We start from the raw sequence: 18,144 nt of genomic DNA, 5'->3' as shown, positions 1-18,144 counted from the left end.
TTTAAAGGGATATTGAACAATATTGTTGCCTCCCAGAATTTCAGCCCAACTGAAAGATTAGATGCTGAAATTGTTAGACACAACCTTCAGTACAGCCAGAAATGAGCGGAAAATTCATGCCAGCCGTCGCCCGCACCTTTCAAGCCACCCTACTTTCGCTATGATTACTAGAACCAGTATGACCGATACCAGCAGTGAACAATGCTCCGGGGTGGGGCACGTCTAAGCACCCCTGTGAAAGGGGGATGTAAAGAAGTGAGGGATGAGAAGTAGGAGGACAGGAAAGCATGCACCCTGCTTCCACCACGGGGACACCTGACGTCACGGCCGTCAAGCACAGCTCCTAGTGCAGTCACAATCCTCCAAAAAATGCAGCCAACGGCTCAAAGATTTGTGAAATAAGTTCTGTTCATCAGAACAGTTGCGTATTCCAAGTGTAATTTTGATGTTTTAGTCATTTTTTTCTATTTTTGTTCAGTATCCCTTTATAATAATGTTCAAATTTTCGAGCCAGGTCAAACAAATGTTTACAGAAAAATGACCAATTATTCATTGAAATGAAATAGAACGGTTTTGCAGGGTCTGCCCGGCAAGATCGCACCTGGTACACGATAACTTTGAAATGAATGATAAAAAGATTATCAGTATGTTGCAGATACGTTTATAGCGTAGAATGCAGTACTCGTTGAGTGAAAGGCATCATTTTTGAACAATACAGATGTTGAGATTGGGGAAATAAATTCCTATTTTGCATAGGTTGCAACTTTTGTTGTTTGTTTTGGAACCCAGTCATCTGCGCAATGACAGCAATACACCAGCAACACAGGTCTCTATCTGAATCATCCTTTCAATCTAGATGGCAACAACTGTTGTAGCTTACAGTACTCGAATCCCAGTGCATCATACACAAGGGAACCAAATAACCTCAAAAGATGCTAGATGAACTTGTGGGAATCTCGGTTTAGCGGGGACAGTTTTGGTAGTCATCTGGCATAAAGTGATGGCCACACAGCCACAGATCACTGCATTGACAGAATATCACGAGCCTGATGTTCACCGCACCAGTGTGTTACAGCCACTCCGCTCTCAGATTATCTTGCAAAGGCACACGATGTCGCAGCTTGACATCGCACCAGTCACTACGTTTGTTAGAGCCCACAATGCAGTAAGTGTGGTTCATGGTGCTCAAGCAAAGATACGTCGAGATCAACACTGATGACATGGCTCACGTAAACATGGAGAGCATGGTAACACAGGCAGACGACACTGGCAATCTGACGCAACTTTTGTAGTATAGTGGTGAAAGTTAATTATGTATTCTCCATGTCGAAAACATAACAGGCCCCTAATCCAAGGGCACCTGAAAGCTCGGCATGGTACTGCCACTGCAATCTATACAGGGTGTTTTTTTTTTTACGACAATATAGATACTTTATAAAAATCCTGACAGTAAGGCTCCTGTCATTCTCACATACGAACGTCGAGGCTTTGCCACAGTTGAAACGACATTGACGTGACTAATTAACCCTTTGAAGGTCGAATTTTTTCACCAAATGCGATCCCCAAGGGTCGATTTTTTTTATTGCTGATTTAAATTCATCAGGCAAATCTATTTCAGACAAAAATTATCGCAATTTTTTAGGGTGCCCATAAAGTGACCAAAAAAATCGTTTGTGTTGTTACATGTACATGGTTTATTTGCGAGTAATAGCGAGATAAATTCTAAAAAAAGCTTATAAGACTGTTAAAAAATGACGTGTTGCAATAAACATATTTCACAGACATACAATTATAAGTGCACGAAGTCAAATGGAAATATGTATGAAAGGAGAAAAGCCATCTTTGATTCAGTCAGCATCGTCTTGCCTTGCACGCTTCTGAGATGTCGCTTGTTCATCAATATCGGAGTCTTAACTTGCAACTTCTCGTCTGACGAGCTGACATCCAATGGATCAGATTCTGATTCGGCAGTTGAGCGGTGATTCGGAGGAATTGCCACACAACTCACTTGCAGCAGAGCAACTGGCGCGCACTTCTATAGCACAAGCGAACTGCGCAGGTGAGCACACTGAAGAAAACTGTGTGGTTGTGTGCGCGTCCAGAAAGCAAAAACAAGTGAGAACCCTATAATAATCCTTCGTCTTATCGTCAGTGAGACAGAAGCGGTTTTTGCGAGTCCCCAAAACAGGAAACGCAAGCACAGCGGCATCGTTTGTGTAAGTCAGCACCTGCACAGAAACCGGCGGAATCGCGCCCTGGGGAGCAATAAACGAGAGAGCAACAAAGCGGTCACCCTTTGAGAAATTCTATACCAGGCAGCCGTCAGTTTTGTGGGCACAAGTGGGAACTACCCAAATGACGAAACCAAAACTAGCTGCCGCACCACTGTTGTGAAGCATAAAAAAATAAGAACAGAGAGACATCGGTGCAAGAAAAGAATTCCATGTATTCCCGCAATGTTGCAGCACATGCCACGCAAGAGAAGTGATTGAAAAGGAGCGCTTTTTAAACATACAAGCAATGACATACATGTACGTCACTGACCATTTTGAAGGTGTTCGCGGAGGAACGTCATTGATCCTGAAAGGGTTAACAAAAACTCATTAGTTAACTTTTTAATTATTAACTTGAGGGCAGTTGTTTATTTTAGAAAGTTGTAGTTCATGACAATTTATGGCATATCCATTTTTTAAAATCGCAAAAGTTGCACATAATTCGAGATATTTAGCATCAAATTTTAAGGGCAATATCAAAGCTGATTGCGCCCGGCGCGCATGAAGCGCAACCACTCCGTTACGTCAGACCGGAACTACCAGTGACAAGGAAGTGATGAAATTTGAATGAAGGTGCGATACAGTGCGAGCGGCAAGTCATCTCACTTGCACCGGCAAGTGAGATGACTTGCCGATCGCCTTACCTTTGCGTGTAATGTTTGGTGCTTATCTGTTTCTTTCAAGCTGTTCACAAGAAAACCGCAATGCAAGGCTTTTTTTTGTCTACAAAGCATAAAACTTGGGGGCAGGCACTGCGGTGCTTTTTGCAAACAGACCAATAGTTTTTTGCACCCGTTTTCAGTTTAAGGATTCTGCTTTGATGCGCCTCGATTTAAGATTCGTCAATTCTTTGTCACAGGAAGTTCAGGTCTGATGTAACAGAGAGGCCGCATTTCCTGCACACCAGGTGCCGTCAATTTCTATATCTCCTTCAAAATTTGATGATGAATATCTCGATGCCATAAACTGGCCCGCACTGCAACTTTCCAGTATAAACAACTGCCCTCAAGCAAATAATTAATGTTAATTAATGATTTTTTATTAATTAGTCTCACCAATGTCATTTTAGCTGCGAAAAGTATTTCTGCCTCGACATAGAGTTCATGTTCAAAAACTACAGGAGCCAGACTGCCATCCAATTTTTATTAAATATATATATTGTCTAAAAAAAAAGCAATGTAGATATGTGCATATTTAAAAACTTACAAAAACTACTATATGCAAAGCCTTTACATTGGTTTGGTAATGATCCAAAAGACTTGCATTTTGGGCTGATTGAGTTTGTACCATTCAAAACCATTTCAGGGTCCCTTTAGCCCTCTGAGCTTACCGCGTCACTTCACTCCCAACTTTATACATCGAATTTTGGCTACATTGGACTGTGTCCCAATCACAGCAGTGTTCAATACAACCAAGTACACCTTGGTCATCATAACATTGTCAGGGGGCCTATAAAATCAAAAGAAATGTAAAAGCTGAAAGCTTGAAATCTTCTCAGTTTGTTCTGGCAAGAAATAATTTTAGACACTGAATATTTATATTTGCCTAATCAAATCAACACCTCTTAACACAACCAAAAATTAATAAAAGCCATTTTATTTGCAAGCAGGGGCCACACTCTTAAATGATCATTTTCAGTGACAGTGTTGCTTTGCGTGACATATAGTTTCACACGTTCAATAACTGAATCAAGCACATGCTTGCGACATCATTGCTGCAGTGGCTGTTGGTGTTTTGGAACATCTGACAACACAAGAGTGGGTGCACTATATGAGCACGAAGCAGCCCAAATGTAGCACTTTGAGTGTACCAGCTTCTATGCCATGGCTAAGCCCTTTACGTGTGCTCGCTTTGGGTCAAGCAGGAGCTAAGAGTTTTCGAATAGGGTATGCGACACTTTGGACACTCCCCCTATTCTGGACCACCCAAGTCTTGGCCAAGAGCCGTCGCTTCAGTTTGTTCCGTCGTGTGTTTGACGCAAAGCCTTTGGGGCAGGCTTTGGGGCTCCCACTAAATTCGTGAAATAGAGTCCCCAACGCAAAACCAAAACGCTGTTTCGGTCTCGCGCATACGCGGCGGCCTCGACGCTATTTCTTTAGGGCCCCAAAACGATCGGAGCCCCTATTAGAAAACTCCCTATTGCTTAAAGTGTAGTATAATTTTGAAAGAACACATGCTTGCATGAAGTGTATTTTCATTGAGTTTAGAATGGCATACTTACAGAGTTGAGCCATGGCGCGTGGCTGCAGTGACATCATCTCAACATTTTGCAGGTGTGCAATAAACCACGCAAGCAATGTGCAGTTCATGCTGCCGGCACATTCAAACCACAACGAAACATATACTCACAAAGCAACAATCACTGAAAACACAACAAAAAGTACTGCTTGCTGAATGCTTCAGCGAAAAAAATGCTGCACATATTCCCTATGGAACAATAACAGAAGCTGTCGCCTGTCACTGAAATGAGTAACCACAAACAATCGGTGAAAAGGGATGCTCATTTATTCCATGCATGCCAAGAGCACCTTAGAACACTTGACGCAAAATTAACATCACCTGAAATACTAGATGGTGTCATCAATTTTCCAGTTTAGTTCGCCAGCCAATCAGAACTTAGTGAAGACAAAAGATTGGCGATAGCTCCAAATGTTCCACTCCAAATGTTCCGTTTCATATAAAAAAAATTGTTGGCATTTTACATCCCAAAACTATGATATCATTATGATATACACCATATTGTAGGGCTCCAGAAATTTCAATCACCTGGTGTTCTTTAACGTGTACCTAAATCTAAGCACACAGGCCTCTAACATTTCGCCTCGATCGGCCAGGATTCGATCCCGTGACCTTCAGGTCAGCAGTCAAAAGAGATTTTTCAGAATACGGCCCTATGATAAATACATACATGTATATTTTTCTTAAAGAAATTGAACAGAAGATTGGTGTCACTGCACTGCACAGGGCTAGTGCTGTGTGCAGAAATTGTTCTGTATAAATACCTTTATGCCGTGCTGCACAGCTGTAAAAACAAATATTGGAGCGGCGAGGGGGGGGGGGGGATGGTAGTGGTTCATGGTTATTCACGTCTACAGATACGTTGACATGCTGTTGTCGCGAGTCTGATGGTTTCATGAAACTGCTGCACAAGACTATGAGGGGAGCTGCACTATGTAACAGTCAGGGTGCAGGAAAACTTACAAGATTTCTTTTGGCTGTGCAAGCGCAGCCAGAATACACTAGCACAAAGGGAGATGCCATTTTAAGATCCCTGTTCTCAGCCCCAAAACTGATACTTTGCACTAATTAATTTTACCGCATCACCTGGTGCACAATTAGGGCCTTTGTCCCTCTTCTCCCTCTTTCTGTTATTGAGGTGCTTTCTGGGTGGTTCTGGCTGCCTATGCCAGAAAAGTTTTCAGTGACTCAATGAGGAATGATTTTTCGGAGGGGGCACACCCTTTACAGTGAAGCAAGGCTGGGTAGGCCGGTGTCACATGTTATTTCATGCTAGGTGTCCTATGATAGGCAGTTTTGAGAGGGGCATATGCTTGCACTCGAAGAAAAAAGGCTGCACATGGCGCATACCTAAATCGCACAATGTTCGTGTCTGAAAAGTACTTAGTGCCCGACGATAATGCAAGGAAAGCAAGCCAGATAGACGATTATTGCGTAGCAGATAGACTCCCCAACATATCCTTGTTTTTTAGAGTTGGGGGCACCACTGCCTGGCTGGTACCACAGTAGCCATATCGTTTCATTCCTCATTGAATGCTGGGCACTGGCTCAAAAAGCACCCATTCATAACCATGAGCACACATGATTTTATGGCGCTCCTCTGGAGTCTGGCACCAGTTTTTTATACTTAAAGTGGGCCTCTTGAAGTGACACCTTAATTGATCATAATTAATGATGCAAGCAGTAATTATGTCATTTTAGAGCATTTACAATTATTTTTCACATGGGCCTTGAGGAACAGCGGCTTTTCCAGAGTGCCGCAGAACTCATCCCCTCTTTCCATCTATGTGCGCTCAGCATACGGAGCATGAAAAGGGGTGGGGGATGACATTGCTTGTAATCACCGCTGCCGCATTGATGCGCGAGTTTTAATCTCAAAGAACATTGCTTTCAATAGGGAAATCTCAGTAACACAGAATGTAGACAGGTGAGTTTTTTTACATGGCCACGCACCCCGTATCATGAAGGGCACATCTTACCGTACAGTACCACATGCTGTACAGGGTCTCTTTATGCAAATGAAGTGTCAGACGTACAAAAGTTCATCTTATTTCTCGAGAGGCGGGGAGGGGGGGGGGGGGAAGGAAATATGTTACATGCCAATCATGCTGTGGAATGGGTTGCAAGGTTAAGCCTAAATTCTCATGCAACCCACAGCTGCATGGTGCAATGCCTCTAGCAAGCATTAGTGCTCCTGACGTTCTGCTTATAAAAGTGGGGTAGTGTGATGACAAACCAGTATGTACAGGAACTATGCCTTGCAATCACTGATGCACTATATGAGCCCAAAATAAAGCTCTTCCAGCGCATAAGTTGCAAACAATGCTCACAAGCATAAATGAAAAGCGGTCAGCATTCAGCCACTGCAGATCCCCACATTGCACGAATATCAAGACGTGCATTATAATGACAAGTCTTAACGTGATGCCACACTATTCCCTCACTACTCAAAAACTACGATGGTTGGAGAAGCATGCAATGTCTTCGTTATATCCAACATACAATGGAAATTTTCTTCTCTAGATTGATGAATTCTGTGTTATTAGGGGTAAAATTGCATTCATTCTCACTGCTCACAGAATCCTAAAAATGCCCTCCATGAAACCCAGTTTAAGAAACCCTGCATAAATGTCACAAACAAAAATGTTGGTGTCAGTGATCCTTTAATATAACAAAGCAATAAAAAATTATGCACAGAGAAAGCACAGGATGTCAGGTGTAAGTGTTAAAAATGACTGCAGATATCACACAGAAAAGGAACTATCTTGTAGATAATTCTATGCCATGCATCACAGTACTGATGTTAGCAATTATCCCATTGCATAAATGAAATAAGGAACTAAATGAAACTAAAGCTTGGACCTGCAGGCAATAGGAACACCAAATGTACAACACGTCATCATTGGGCAAGGTGTCGAACCAATTCAGTGTTGTGAACCAGTTTACGAACAGTTATAAAGTGTGTTGAATTTGAACAGAGCCAGTATGTTTTTCCGTTTCACACCTTAATTGAACAGACTTCCACAAATATACAACTGTAACAATTAATGGCACTGAAGTGCCATAATAACGTTCATTGTTCGCAGTGCCCCAGTGCTTAAAATTGGCCTGCTAATGACTTCTGCAATAAATTGAGAAATCTTTATCGGCAAGCCCTCAGAGAATGCTGCACACAGAGAATATCTCTGTGTGCAGCAGGACAGCAACTTTTCAAAAATAATGTTTTATCATTTACACAGCCAATACCCATGTTTTTTTACATCACTGCATGGCAAATCCATGCAAAAAACATGCAATTTCACCAAGACACCAATATTACAAGTAAGAAAAAATTCTAGCCCTACACACTTAATACATTTTTCACAAATATGCATTTCAAATAAAAATAAGCCAGTTTTTTTTTTTTGCCACGAGTGCTTAGTTAATATTTGATAAGCTAACTTTATATCACCTCACCTAAGTGAAGAAGAATGCAAGAAAAAAATGTCACTGGAGCCAACGTTTCGACAAGAGGACTTCCCTTCATCAATGCAGCAACTGCTTTGCTCAGTAGAGCGTTTACGTATGCTGTGCTTAACTCTCCCCCAAACTCATCAGAGTCGAAGCGTCCACCATCTATGATGAAATGAAATGGTTCTATTGCAGCATTCCCAAGAATCTCATACGATTCTCTGGAATACTACAGTGGCACCATTTTCTGCAAACCTAGCAGGATCATGGCCTTGTGATCCCCTTTGTTTCTCCCTTACTGTACTACACCTATCCCCTCCACTTGCACTGTCAACCTCTCTACTTCCAACTGTTCCTTCCGTCCTTTCTTTCGTTCTTTGTGCACAAGCTTGTTTCTCTTCTCCAATTTTTATGTTAGGGGGAAAGTGAGCAAGGCTACATAAACACAATGCTCAGGAAGGCAGTTGGTGTGCTGACAAAGTCTCCTTGTCAAAAACATTGGCTCCAACAGCATTTCCTGTTCGATTTTTCATCACTTCAAGCCTCCATCTTTCCCTGAAAATCTGCCTTGTTCGGATGCACCAGCTAAGCGGTCTGAAGAGCTGTACAAGGTTCTGACACATTTTTTCTCGAATTACTTGAATAAATTCTGAAAAAAAAAAAAAGCCATATAAGTGCTGCCTGAAGAGTGTATGAAACACACCATGTCAAGTGTGTACGTAAGACAATACACTTTATGAATTGTTTTACAAACTTGACAAGGTGTGTGGGAACTGGCACAAGGAAAATAAACTTTGGGAGTATATTTATTAAACTGAGACACAGATGCATACATTTCCTGTATGTCAGACGGCAGCTCAGATGCAATAAGACATTGTCCAGTTTTGTATAATGCCATTCATATTAATGAAGGTACGTTGCACGGCTGCAGATGAGCTATTTAATACACTGCTTTAGCTTCAGATTCTATAACACACGCACTTATGTGCGCTGTCTTCATACAAAGGCCTGCCCTCACTCACTTCGGTGGGCGGGGTGCCAGCTGTAGGTCGTCACAAAGCAGATTGCTGCTATTGGCTGACAGCCAACATAAACCAAGAGCGCCATTTGGATCAGATTCACTTCCTGCCATGGGGTGCTGCCACATTCTATAGTGTGCTTAAATTACATAACAACACTAGCATCCACCAGAATCGCAACGGAAGAGAGCAATCGCATTTCATCACACACGCTGACATAGCTTCTTTACCCCGTATCAACCCTCCTCCCGTGTAGCCTCCAGCATGCTTGTCAGGACGAAAGAGAGAAAGCGCTAAAGTGCGCGACAAATCCCTGCAACTGCGGTCGCTCTTGAGAGATTCAAAATATTTTTGCAGGGACCGATTCGTGAGGCAATAAATTCTGACGCTGAGCTTATTTGATGGTTATTTGGAAAAGTGCTTCAGGACCCCTCTAAGAAGATATGTCCAAACTGTCTCTGTCTTCACTGATAGGTTCCACACAGAAATGGTAGTAAGAATATTTCTTTATATTTCTTTATAAAGCCATAAGTGCTACCACTGAGTTCCATATAAATACCAACTCACCTGGTCAGTGCTGCTACCAGGAGATGATAATGAACTTCCAGTAAACAAATCATCTTTCTTTAGTGCCTGAAAGTTGGGAGGAAGCTCTGAGGATTAAACAAGATTTTTTGCACAACTTATGTGCAACTCTAAGGTGTTAAAGTTTCCTACCCGCACTGTTTCTGCAGTTGCATCAGGCTTGGGAAAATTTGCCATACTGTCATCTTCCACTTTGGATGAGCAGCCTTGGAATGGTGCCGCACACAATGAACGTCCTTTCCTTTCCAATAGGTCCTTCATCTGGCTGGCCCTGGTCACTACTTTAGAAGGGCAGTTATCACCATTTTGTGCACAAGTCGATGCAGGTTTAGGCTGGTTGCTGCCACTCGAGATGTCAAAAGACTCCTCCTGTGCCAGACTATTTTGTTGCAAGCTTAGTGGCTGCGATGACAATGGAGCAGTGTGCTGACCTGGCATGCGGCTTGAGGCCAGTTGTGTCAATACCGCACGACCGCGCCCTCTGTAACGGTATGCTGTTAAGTCAGGTAAGCCTACAACAGAGCTTTGGCCTTTTACGTCAGCTGCACAGGCTTTAGGAGCCAATGAGTCGCTAGATGCTTCATTGGGCATTGAAAATCTTTCACTGAGCGTGTCTCTTGCATGCACCTTGGTAAAGGAACTTGGATCAATGCTTCTTGGAAATGTTGTATGACTTTTTTCAAACGGTGAACTTGATGGATTGGGAGACAAACTGAGCAGACGAGCTCGACCACGGGCTTTACATTCCCCAAACTGGCTAGTATCAGCCAAAGATTGTGGCATAACTGGTTTAGGAATCTCGGAGGATGGTTCATGCCTCGATTGAACAGTGTCAAGCTGTGGCATTGCAGGTTCTGATGATGACGCTGAGCCTGGGCTGTCAGGAGAATAGTCTGTCTCACACTCCCTGAAAACTGCAGGTGGAGTGCCAACTAGAGTAGGGGTATAAGATTCATCCTCATCACTGTCCTCACTTGGACTCAGCATAGCAGTGCATAGCTCCTGGCCCTGCATGTCTATGCTGCCCCTGGGACCAGGCCTGTGACATGAGCTGTCACTCCCAAGTTCTCTGAGCTTTAGCATCATGGCAAGGCCTCGGCCAAGACCAGGCAATGTGGGAGGTGTATCTGTGCCCGATGAAGACGCATCAATGGAAAGGGAGGTTGAAGACGATGACCACTGCAGTGGAGAGCTTTCGCCACTGGCAGATCTGGACAATGGTGGCGATTCTTCCGCCTCGCACACTTCGACAGGAACACGTGCCAAACTGCTCGAACAAGTGTCATAGACACTGTCAAGCACATCTTTCAAAGCTGCTGAAGCACTCTTGTTCTGGATGTCATGCCAAAAGCTCTCACTTTCAGAAATGCCTTCAATTTGTGATTCTTTTGCTGACTGCTGGTCATCTTTGTCAGGTTTGTGGTCATCCAAAACGACCTCTAAAATGAAAATAAAACACACAAAACCACATAATCAGCACAAAAATGCATATCTAGAAACTGCAGAGAAAACAAACAAATTACATACTATTTTCAAATAAACAGAAGACTACAAGGTATTCCATAGGAATCATATGTCAATGTACTAAATTTTGGTAAAAGACAAACCAAGGATTAGAGTAACGGAGAGCCGAGTTAGTTGGTACGCATTCATGTAAAAAGACTGGGCGTGCAAACACGGACACAAGAGAGAGGACAGGACACCACAAACAAGTTGTTAGTGTTTGTGGTGTCTAGACTTCTCCATGGTGTCAATGTTTGCACGCTCTGTCTTAAGAAACCAAGGAATTAGTCAAAATAAGAGGCCTTCACCGCAAAGCATGGTGCGTAAACAGTTATAACCAAACAACAAAGCCAAACATGATGTAAACTGAAAACTAAGTTTGCATCAACAGTTCAAAGGTGTCTGAACACCTTTGAAGATATCTGAAGCTTTTCAAGGCATCTCCTGCCACCACTGATCGGAAGACAGTGGCAAGCACCTACTGTGGCTGCACACAAGTGGACATTAAATCCACCATTCAACTCACTTTACACTTGCTCATCTTCAAGGACATATCAAACGTTGCACCAAAGATCACTAAAGAGTTAGCACTAAACATAGTTTTCATTGATGTCCCCATGATCGTCACCTTGGAGTACTAGCTGGTTGAGATGCTGCGTGAACTCTTACTCGAATCATTATGACGACTAAAACTGCGCTAAAAACACAAAGACAAAGACGAGGAAAACAGGACTCACGCAGACTCACAACTGAACGTTTAATGTTTGAAGGATGACATATATACACAGTTAACACTTGATGAAATAAGATCATTGGACACAGATATGTCTACGTCACAAAGTGGCACCTAAATATTTCAGCTCACAATCGGCAAGTGATATGGAAGGTTCACTTATACACCCCCGTGTAGTGTTAATCTTGAAAGCCTCGAACATCTCGCGTGTGCACCGGTCCTTGTGACGAAACAAGGACTCGAATGCCCTGAGAAAGAAACGGTGACATCAGATTAGTGCCGGTGCCCCCTTACGTTCCTTTGTGTTACCCCAGGCACAGCTGGCTAACAGAAGGAAGCGGGGAGAGCATAAAGGAACACAGGGACGCAACGCCTGTGTGTCATCCCCCACACTGATACACTTTAAAATAAAAAGCCACGGAGGCCACCATGTTGAGGTACCCAGCGCAGAGAACCTGTCTGCGACGTCACGTGAAAATTATGTATAGCCACTTTGAATAAGCAAGAACAGGGGCTCTAACTGGGTTATGCAAACTAGTTTCTTCACATCCCAGTGATGGAAGTGATGAAGCGTGTTTTGGAGCAGCTCTGGGTGCAATAAGTTTGCTGGTTTGGAGGAGATTTGGAGCAGTTTTTGTCCATTTTAGAGCCACTTCATAAAGCTCAACAAGAGTGAAATACAGGTATATTAAGAAAGGGTGTCCTTTATTTGACTTTGATGAGCACTACTGAGTAGCACACTGGCTGTGCTCAAAGCCTAATTATGGCAACAAAATTTTAAATAGTACCCAAAGGTACATTAACAGCACCGCCTTCCTGTAAACCGACCCGTGAACTTTTCTTGTCATAGTAACAAGTAGCGAAATTGAATTAGTGTACTTTTAATAATATAACCGACAATGCATGAATGCAAATATTGCAGAAAACGCCGAGAAATAACAGATAATAGTGTTATACACAACGTAGGTCTTGTGTAGAGTTCCTTTCTAACAACAACAAAAAAAAAGTATGTCGCAATGCGAGTGATGGCGGTTCCTCAACGTTGTCCTCATCAACTTCTGCCTTGACATGTGCGCCGGTTGACCAAGTCAATAAAAGTTCCAGAATAAAAATTTTGTGCATGGTGAACTAGTTGAGCATGAACACCCATCAAACATACTGAACTTTGTCAACATAATACAATCTGTTATTGTTCTTAAATTCTCTGCGACATTCAGTTGAAGCAGATAGTATGATTAGCACACTGCATATGAAGTTCCTTTCCTCATCACTGTAGGTTTGCCAGTGCATCACTTGTAGATATTTTTGAAGAGAATAACGTATTTGATGCACCTGCACTCTATGTCACATGGGTAAATGAAATGAACGATAGGATGAGGCGTGAAAAAAGCAGTGTAAACACCAGCATCATGGTAGTATCTCAATACGTCTTTTTGGCTTCGTTCACAGTGTGGTTTTGAGTTCTGCGCAAGGCATACAAAGCAGAACATGTGCAATCACGCCGACATATTGCTTCTAAAATAGGGAGTTTACCAGATGAAAGCTTATTTACCACAGAAAGCAGGTCAGAGTCAGTATCAGACTCTTCAGAAATTCAAGAGTTTTCAAGGAAAGAAAACAGTTCCTAGACTTTTGAGGGCCTTAAAAATTTACTTTTTAATTTCAATGGTTCTCAAGGGTTTCAAGGACCTGTAGACACCCTTCCTATAACACTTTTCAAGCCCCCAGCTTTTATTTGCAGGTTGTGTATACTAAAGAGGTGTTTCCATGAGGGAATTCTCCAAGGGATAATGGACACAGACATAAAGCAATGGCCAGAGTTACCGTATTTATTCAAATATAGGTTAACCATTTCATCCCCAAAATGAACCTTTAACCACAGTGGTAGAATATAAGAGGTGGCCAAACGAGCGTTGCAAGCACATCGCCGAACCACTTGAGTTTCTCGCAGCAGTCGTCAGGTGGCAGAATAGGTTAATGGGCCCAAAGATGCACCAAGCTTTCACTGTGCTGTATTAGGCTGGTTATCATAGCAATTTTTCTGGCTTTTAAAACTTAGTGTTCTTAATAGCTTGTAGTAGCTATCGGTCGGCTTTACCTGCAAAAATAAGCGTTCCAGGCTCTATGATACTCAAAAATTTCTAATCAGCCCCTGCAATATCGACAAAACTGACACAGCACTGATCGCAAGGGACATGCGTGTATTTTTCGAGAAGCGTGAAAATTCCTACCGGCAAGTGTACACAGAACACTCACTGGTGGCACAAATCATGTCCTACACTTCATCTTAATTTATTGATTACTGAATCACTGCTGTGCATAACATTAGCCTTTTAAGCCTTCTCAAGCACTGACCTTTCACTCCAGCACAAATTGTTGTTTGCCTTTAGTGCCCCTTTAAAATCACTTCTGGATATACCTCAATTGTGTGCCAATAGAAGGGCCGTTACCTTGACAAACCCGGTCTACACGGAGTTGCTCAAGAAGTTCTGCAAGCTAATGTTCGAGGTCGGGGTATTTTTTCGTTTCCAACCCGTAGAAGCTTTGGCTGGCTGACAAGCAGTTGAAGGTCTCCTCCCTTTGTCTGCACTACTCACATACAGGCCTCAGGCACACAAAAAAGACAAGATGCAGGTATCCTCAGCCCGCAAAATAACTTTCCTTTGACGTAACCTTCTATAATGAAAGCAGCACATCACCATTTGCACTACATGAGCAGCAGCGACGCACACAGGTCCCAGTCACGCATGAAATAAACCAATGCGCTAAACTCGCAACAAAGCGTGCTCCATCACCATCATGGCGATGACACTGCATTTGAACCCTTTGACAAGAGGTTCTTGCCGAAGCCGCAAACGTGGTTTGTTTCGTATTCAATCCCAACGCACAGGCAATTTTTAGACTCATTTCGTATGAAAAAAGGGGTGTGTTAGATTCGAGAAAATACATTACTGTGCGCTTTTATTAGGCAACAACCCAAGCATGCCTTGCCTTTGTGGCGTCCGTCTGCCACTGCTTTGTGCAGAACCGCCACAGCATCTAAGAGATGCAGAGTGCGCGTTGCTTGCAGGAAGCTCATCATCGCCACACTGACCAAACTACGCACCACACCCATGCATCTTCTGTAGCAAAGCGGCAGGGGCGTAGCCAGAAATTTTTTTCGGGGGGGGGGGGGGGGGGGGTTTAACCATACTTTATGTATGTTCGTGCGTGCGTTTGTATGTGTGCGTGCCTATATACGCAAGCAAACCTGAAAAATTTCGGGTCGGGGGGGGGGGGGGGTTGAACCCCCCCAACCCCCCCTTGGCTGCACCCCTGCAAAGCGGGTACAAAGAACACTCCCACAGCAAATGCACGCATACGGTACAGATAGTGGCCTGGCAGTGGCAATGTGACCTCAGTAGGCGACGCTCTGCAATTCAATCAATGGAACGGTCTCAGTTTTCGTTCAGTAGAGCAGATCGTGGTGTGTACGCACATACATGTATCGTGGAAAGCCAATACTTGTGTCCTTCCGCTCAGTCACTTTGTTAGTCGCTGTGTGTCGTGGAACCTAGATGTATAGTTTCGAAATGCTCCTTGGCATCACCTTCACGCACTATCAGATTGCCACGCGAGAGAGCCTGAATCTCTTCTCCACTTTGGCAAAACAAAAGAAAATGCTTTGTAATGGGTACTTTAGGCAATATTTACCGTGGCAAAGCATTCATTTCTCCAGTGGTGGCAGTGCACCTCAGGAGATGCAATTTTTTGCTTGGTGTTGTGCTGTGTACTACCGTTGCGTTCCCGGCAAGTATGTATTAACGAGGTATTGCGGTCGCAATTTGGCAAAGCATATATTTCCTTGTGTGTATTCACAATTGTGAATGGTGGAAATGGAAATTGTACAAAGAAGTAGGACCATATCAGTGTAGCTCTACTGTACTTGCTGTAGCGACACATCACCAGGAAAGCCAAAGCATCACCTCGGCAACAAGGATTTGGGAGTAAACCTCCATGGCATGACTTGGTTCGTGGCCTATACTTTTGTAACACTTATCTGGTAAATCAAAGGCCTTCATAGCATTTCACATACCTTCCCTGCCTGCTTCAGTGTCTGGGAAAGCGTACTTCAGCTTGATCAGCTCTTCATCTAGGGACATGACATTTTTGTTGCAGTTAATGAAGATCTTTCCATAAAGGCCTCCTGAGATGGTCTCTCCCAGCACTTCAACGTGCACCACATCTGCTTCTGCAAAAGGAGGGTTCACATGCTTGCTGAAGCAGGCCATTAGCCAAGCTAATGTCCTGTGAAGAACAGGAAAATATGGAAACAGAAGTGTCGACCAAATATTAACTGCCAACAATTTGCCACCGAAAACTGGCTACAGCTGATACTTTTCAACCAAAAAGACATTCAGCATCCACATAGTAGTTACTAAGGACAAAGTGGAGCATGAGAAGTCAAAGTAAACTTAGACTACAAAATTAATGCAGCAGCACGTTTTGCAAATACCTACAATTACACTGCATAGCAAATTTGGGAAATTGCGTGTATGAGAGACTTTTACTGTTTTATTAATTCACATTTATACTGGTAATCACTCAAACAAAGGTTCACTTGAACATCCTGTACAGTGAGCACATCTGCACATCTTGAGACAGTGAACCCACTGAATTGACACATACACAAGTCTGGTACCTCTAGCAGAAGGAAGGCAAATTAAAAGAAGCACTTGGATAGCAACTTCCCGCCAGATTCCTTCGTACATGTAACAGGTAGACAGCAAAAATTTAAAGCAAGTTCAGTATCTTTATAGCTTTATGGAATGAACTTACTTCGCACTGTTGACTTCACATAATCAATGGAAGCAGTATCCCAAGAGGAGCCTTCCACACTGACAAAAGAAAGAGCGACAATGTAAAATTAACCCAATCCTGGCACTTTGACAAATTACATCAACTGCTGACAACCACGAAAACATGACGTGCTGTGCAACACACCTTCTAAAATTAAGCAAAGGCTTATGCAATAAACAGTACTCAATACGCAGTGTGAAAAAAATAGGCAAATGCAAAAACACAAGAACAATCCAGTGTCTTCACGGTCAATGACAGAACTGCAATTGTCACTTTCTGACCATATCAGCGGCCTCACAGTCCTTCAATACTTTTCGTTCCGGTCATGAAACTCCTGCCTCAGTGAAAATATGGAGCCAGCACCTGCCGCTAGAGATGTACCTGTGCATGAGAGGGCATGTGAGCACTGCTGCTGCTGTGGCTGTGCGTGAAACATCTCGATATTCTAGCTTTCTAAGCATCCACAACAATCACTTTGCTTGCATGTTGCTACTGTTAACATCCAACATACTTTAATGAGGACCTGAGGGTGTCGTAAGTCTTGAAATAAGCACCTAGGCAAAAAGAATAGCCGCTCAAAACACGCAGCTCATGGTGGTTTCAGTTTAAAGAACACAAAAATTCTGGGTTTGACGCGCCATAGCCATCATACGATTATGAGGCACGTCTGAACAGGAGGCTCTAGATTTATTTTTGATATATGACCTTTAACAAAATGTAAGTACACAGACTTTTTTTTCCTCACCCCAAGCAAAATGCAGTCGCCATGGCCTGGTGAGCACTGTTAGTCTCAACGCTTCAATAGGTTCCACTTTTTAATATTTGCCTGAAGTTAAATGCCACACACTCGCACAAAGAGGCACAAAAAAATAGGCAAACATCTGGGCTGTTGCATCCACATTCATCCGAAAAAAAGCACCAATTATAGGTTGTGCAGATCACCAGATTGCTTGTCCAGCACACCTGTTCAATTTTCTGTTAAACTGTGAGAACAAATAGTATACTTACACGAAATGCGTACCACCAGTTACGGCAAGACAAAGGAAAAATCAGGGACGCTACAGCGTGCTGAGAGCTTCATTACGCAATTGTTCGGGAGTGGGTTTTGTTTCAGCTTTTATGGGTGCGCAGCCATGTTGATAGAAGAGCCCCCATTCCAGTCAGCAGCGGTACTTCTCACCTCCTAAAAGAGGGGGCTACGGTAGCTAGCTTTCTTTCCCCATGGTCGAGCAATGAGGCTCATCTGACAACGGTAATGTTATGCTTCATCGCCATGGGTGCTCCGGGCCCAAAAGTCTTCGGGTGCCCGTTCACAGCAGCGTTTTAACTGCGCGCCGGAACAATGGGAGTTTCTGAACTAGTTGTGCGGTGTGGCAGTGGCAACTGCCCAGCGTGAACAAATTTTTACATGCTAAACCAATCACCGAAGGTTTCGCAGGCAAAAGTCGGGTCGTTTTTCGGCGTTTGCGGCATATGCGACCGTACTATGCAAGAAGTCTGTGCC

The 18,144-nt window shown here is 43.2% G+C and overlaps 1 protein-coding gene across 1 annotated transcript in view; it reads right to left on the bottom strand.

Annotated features, from left to right (window-relative positions):
• The window catches only part of LOC119374170 (putative ATP-dependent RNA helicase TDRD12), a 177,804-nt gene that overhangs the window by 118,195 nt on the left and 41,465 nt on the right, over positions 1-18,144 (bottom strand). Inside the window, exons 7-10 of the mRNA XM_037644234.2 lie at positions 16,620-16,678; positions 15,877-16,032; positions 9,698-11,004; positions 9,548-9,613 (exon numbers count right to left, since the gene is read on the bottom strand). Coding sequence (XP_037500162.1) covers positions 9,548-9,613; positions 9,698-11,004; positions 15,877-16,032; positions 16,620-16,678 — 1,588 coding nt within the window. The remainder of the gene's footprint in view (positions 1-9,547; positions 9,614-9,697; positions 11,005-15,876; positions 16,033-16,619; positions 16,679-18,144) is intronic.

The sequence above is a fragment of the Rhipicephalus sanguineus genome, chromosome 1 (assembly GCF_013339695.2).
Source record: "Rhipicephalus sanguineus isolate Rsan-2018 chromosome 1, BIME_Rsan_1.4, whole genome shotgun sequence".
In the NCBI taxonomy this organism is placed as follows: domain Eukaryota; kingdom Metazoa; phylum Arthropoda; class Arachnida; order Ixodida; family Ixodidae; genus Rhipicephalus; species Rhipicephalus sanguineus.
This window is presented reverse-complemented; position numbering and strand designations above follow the sequence as displayed.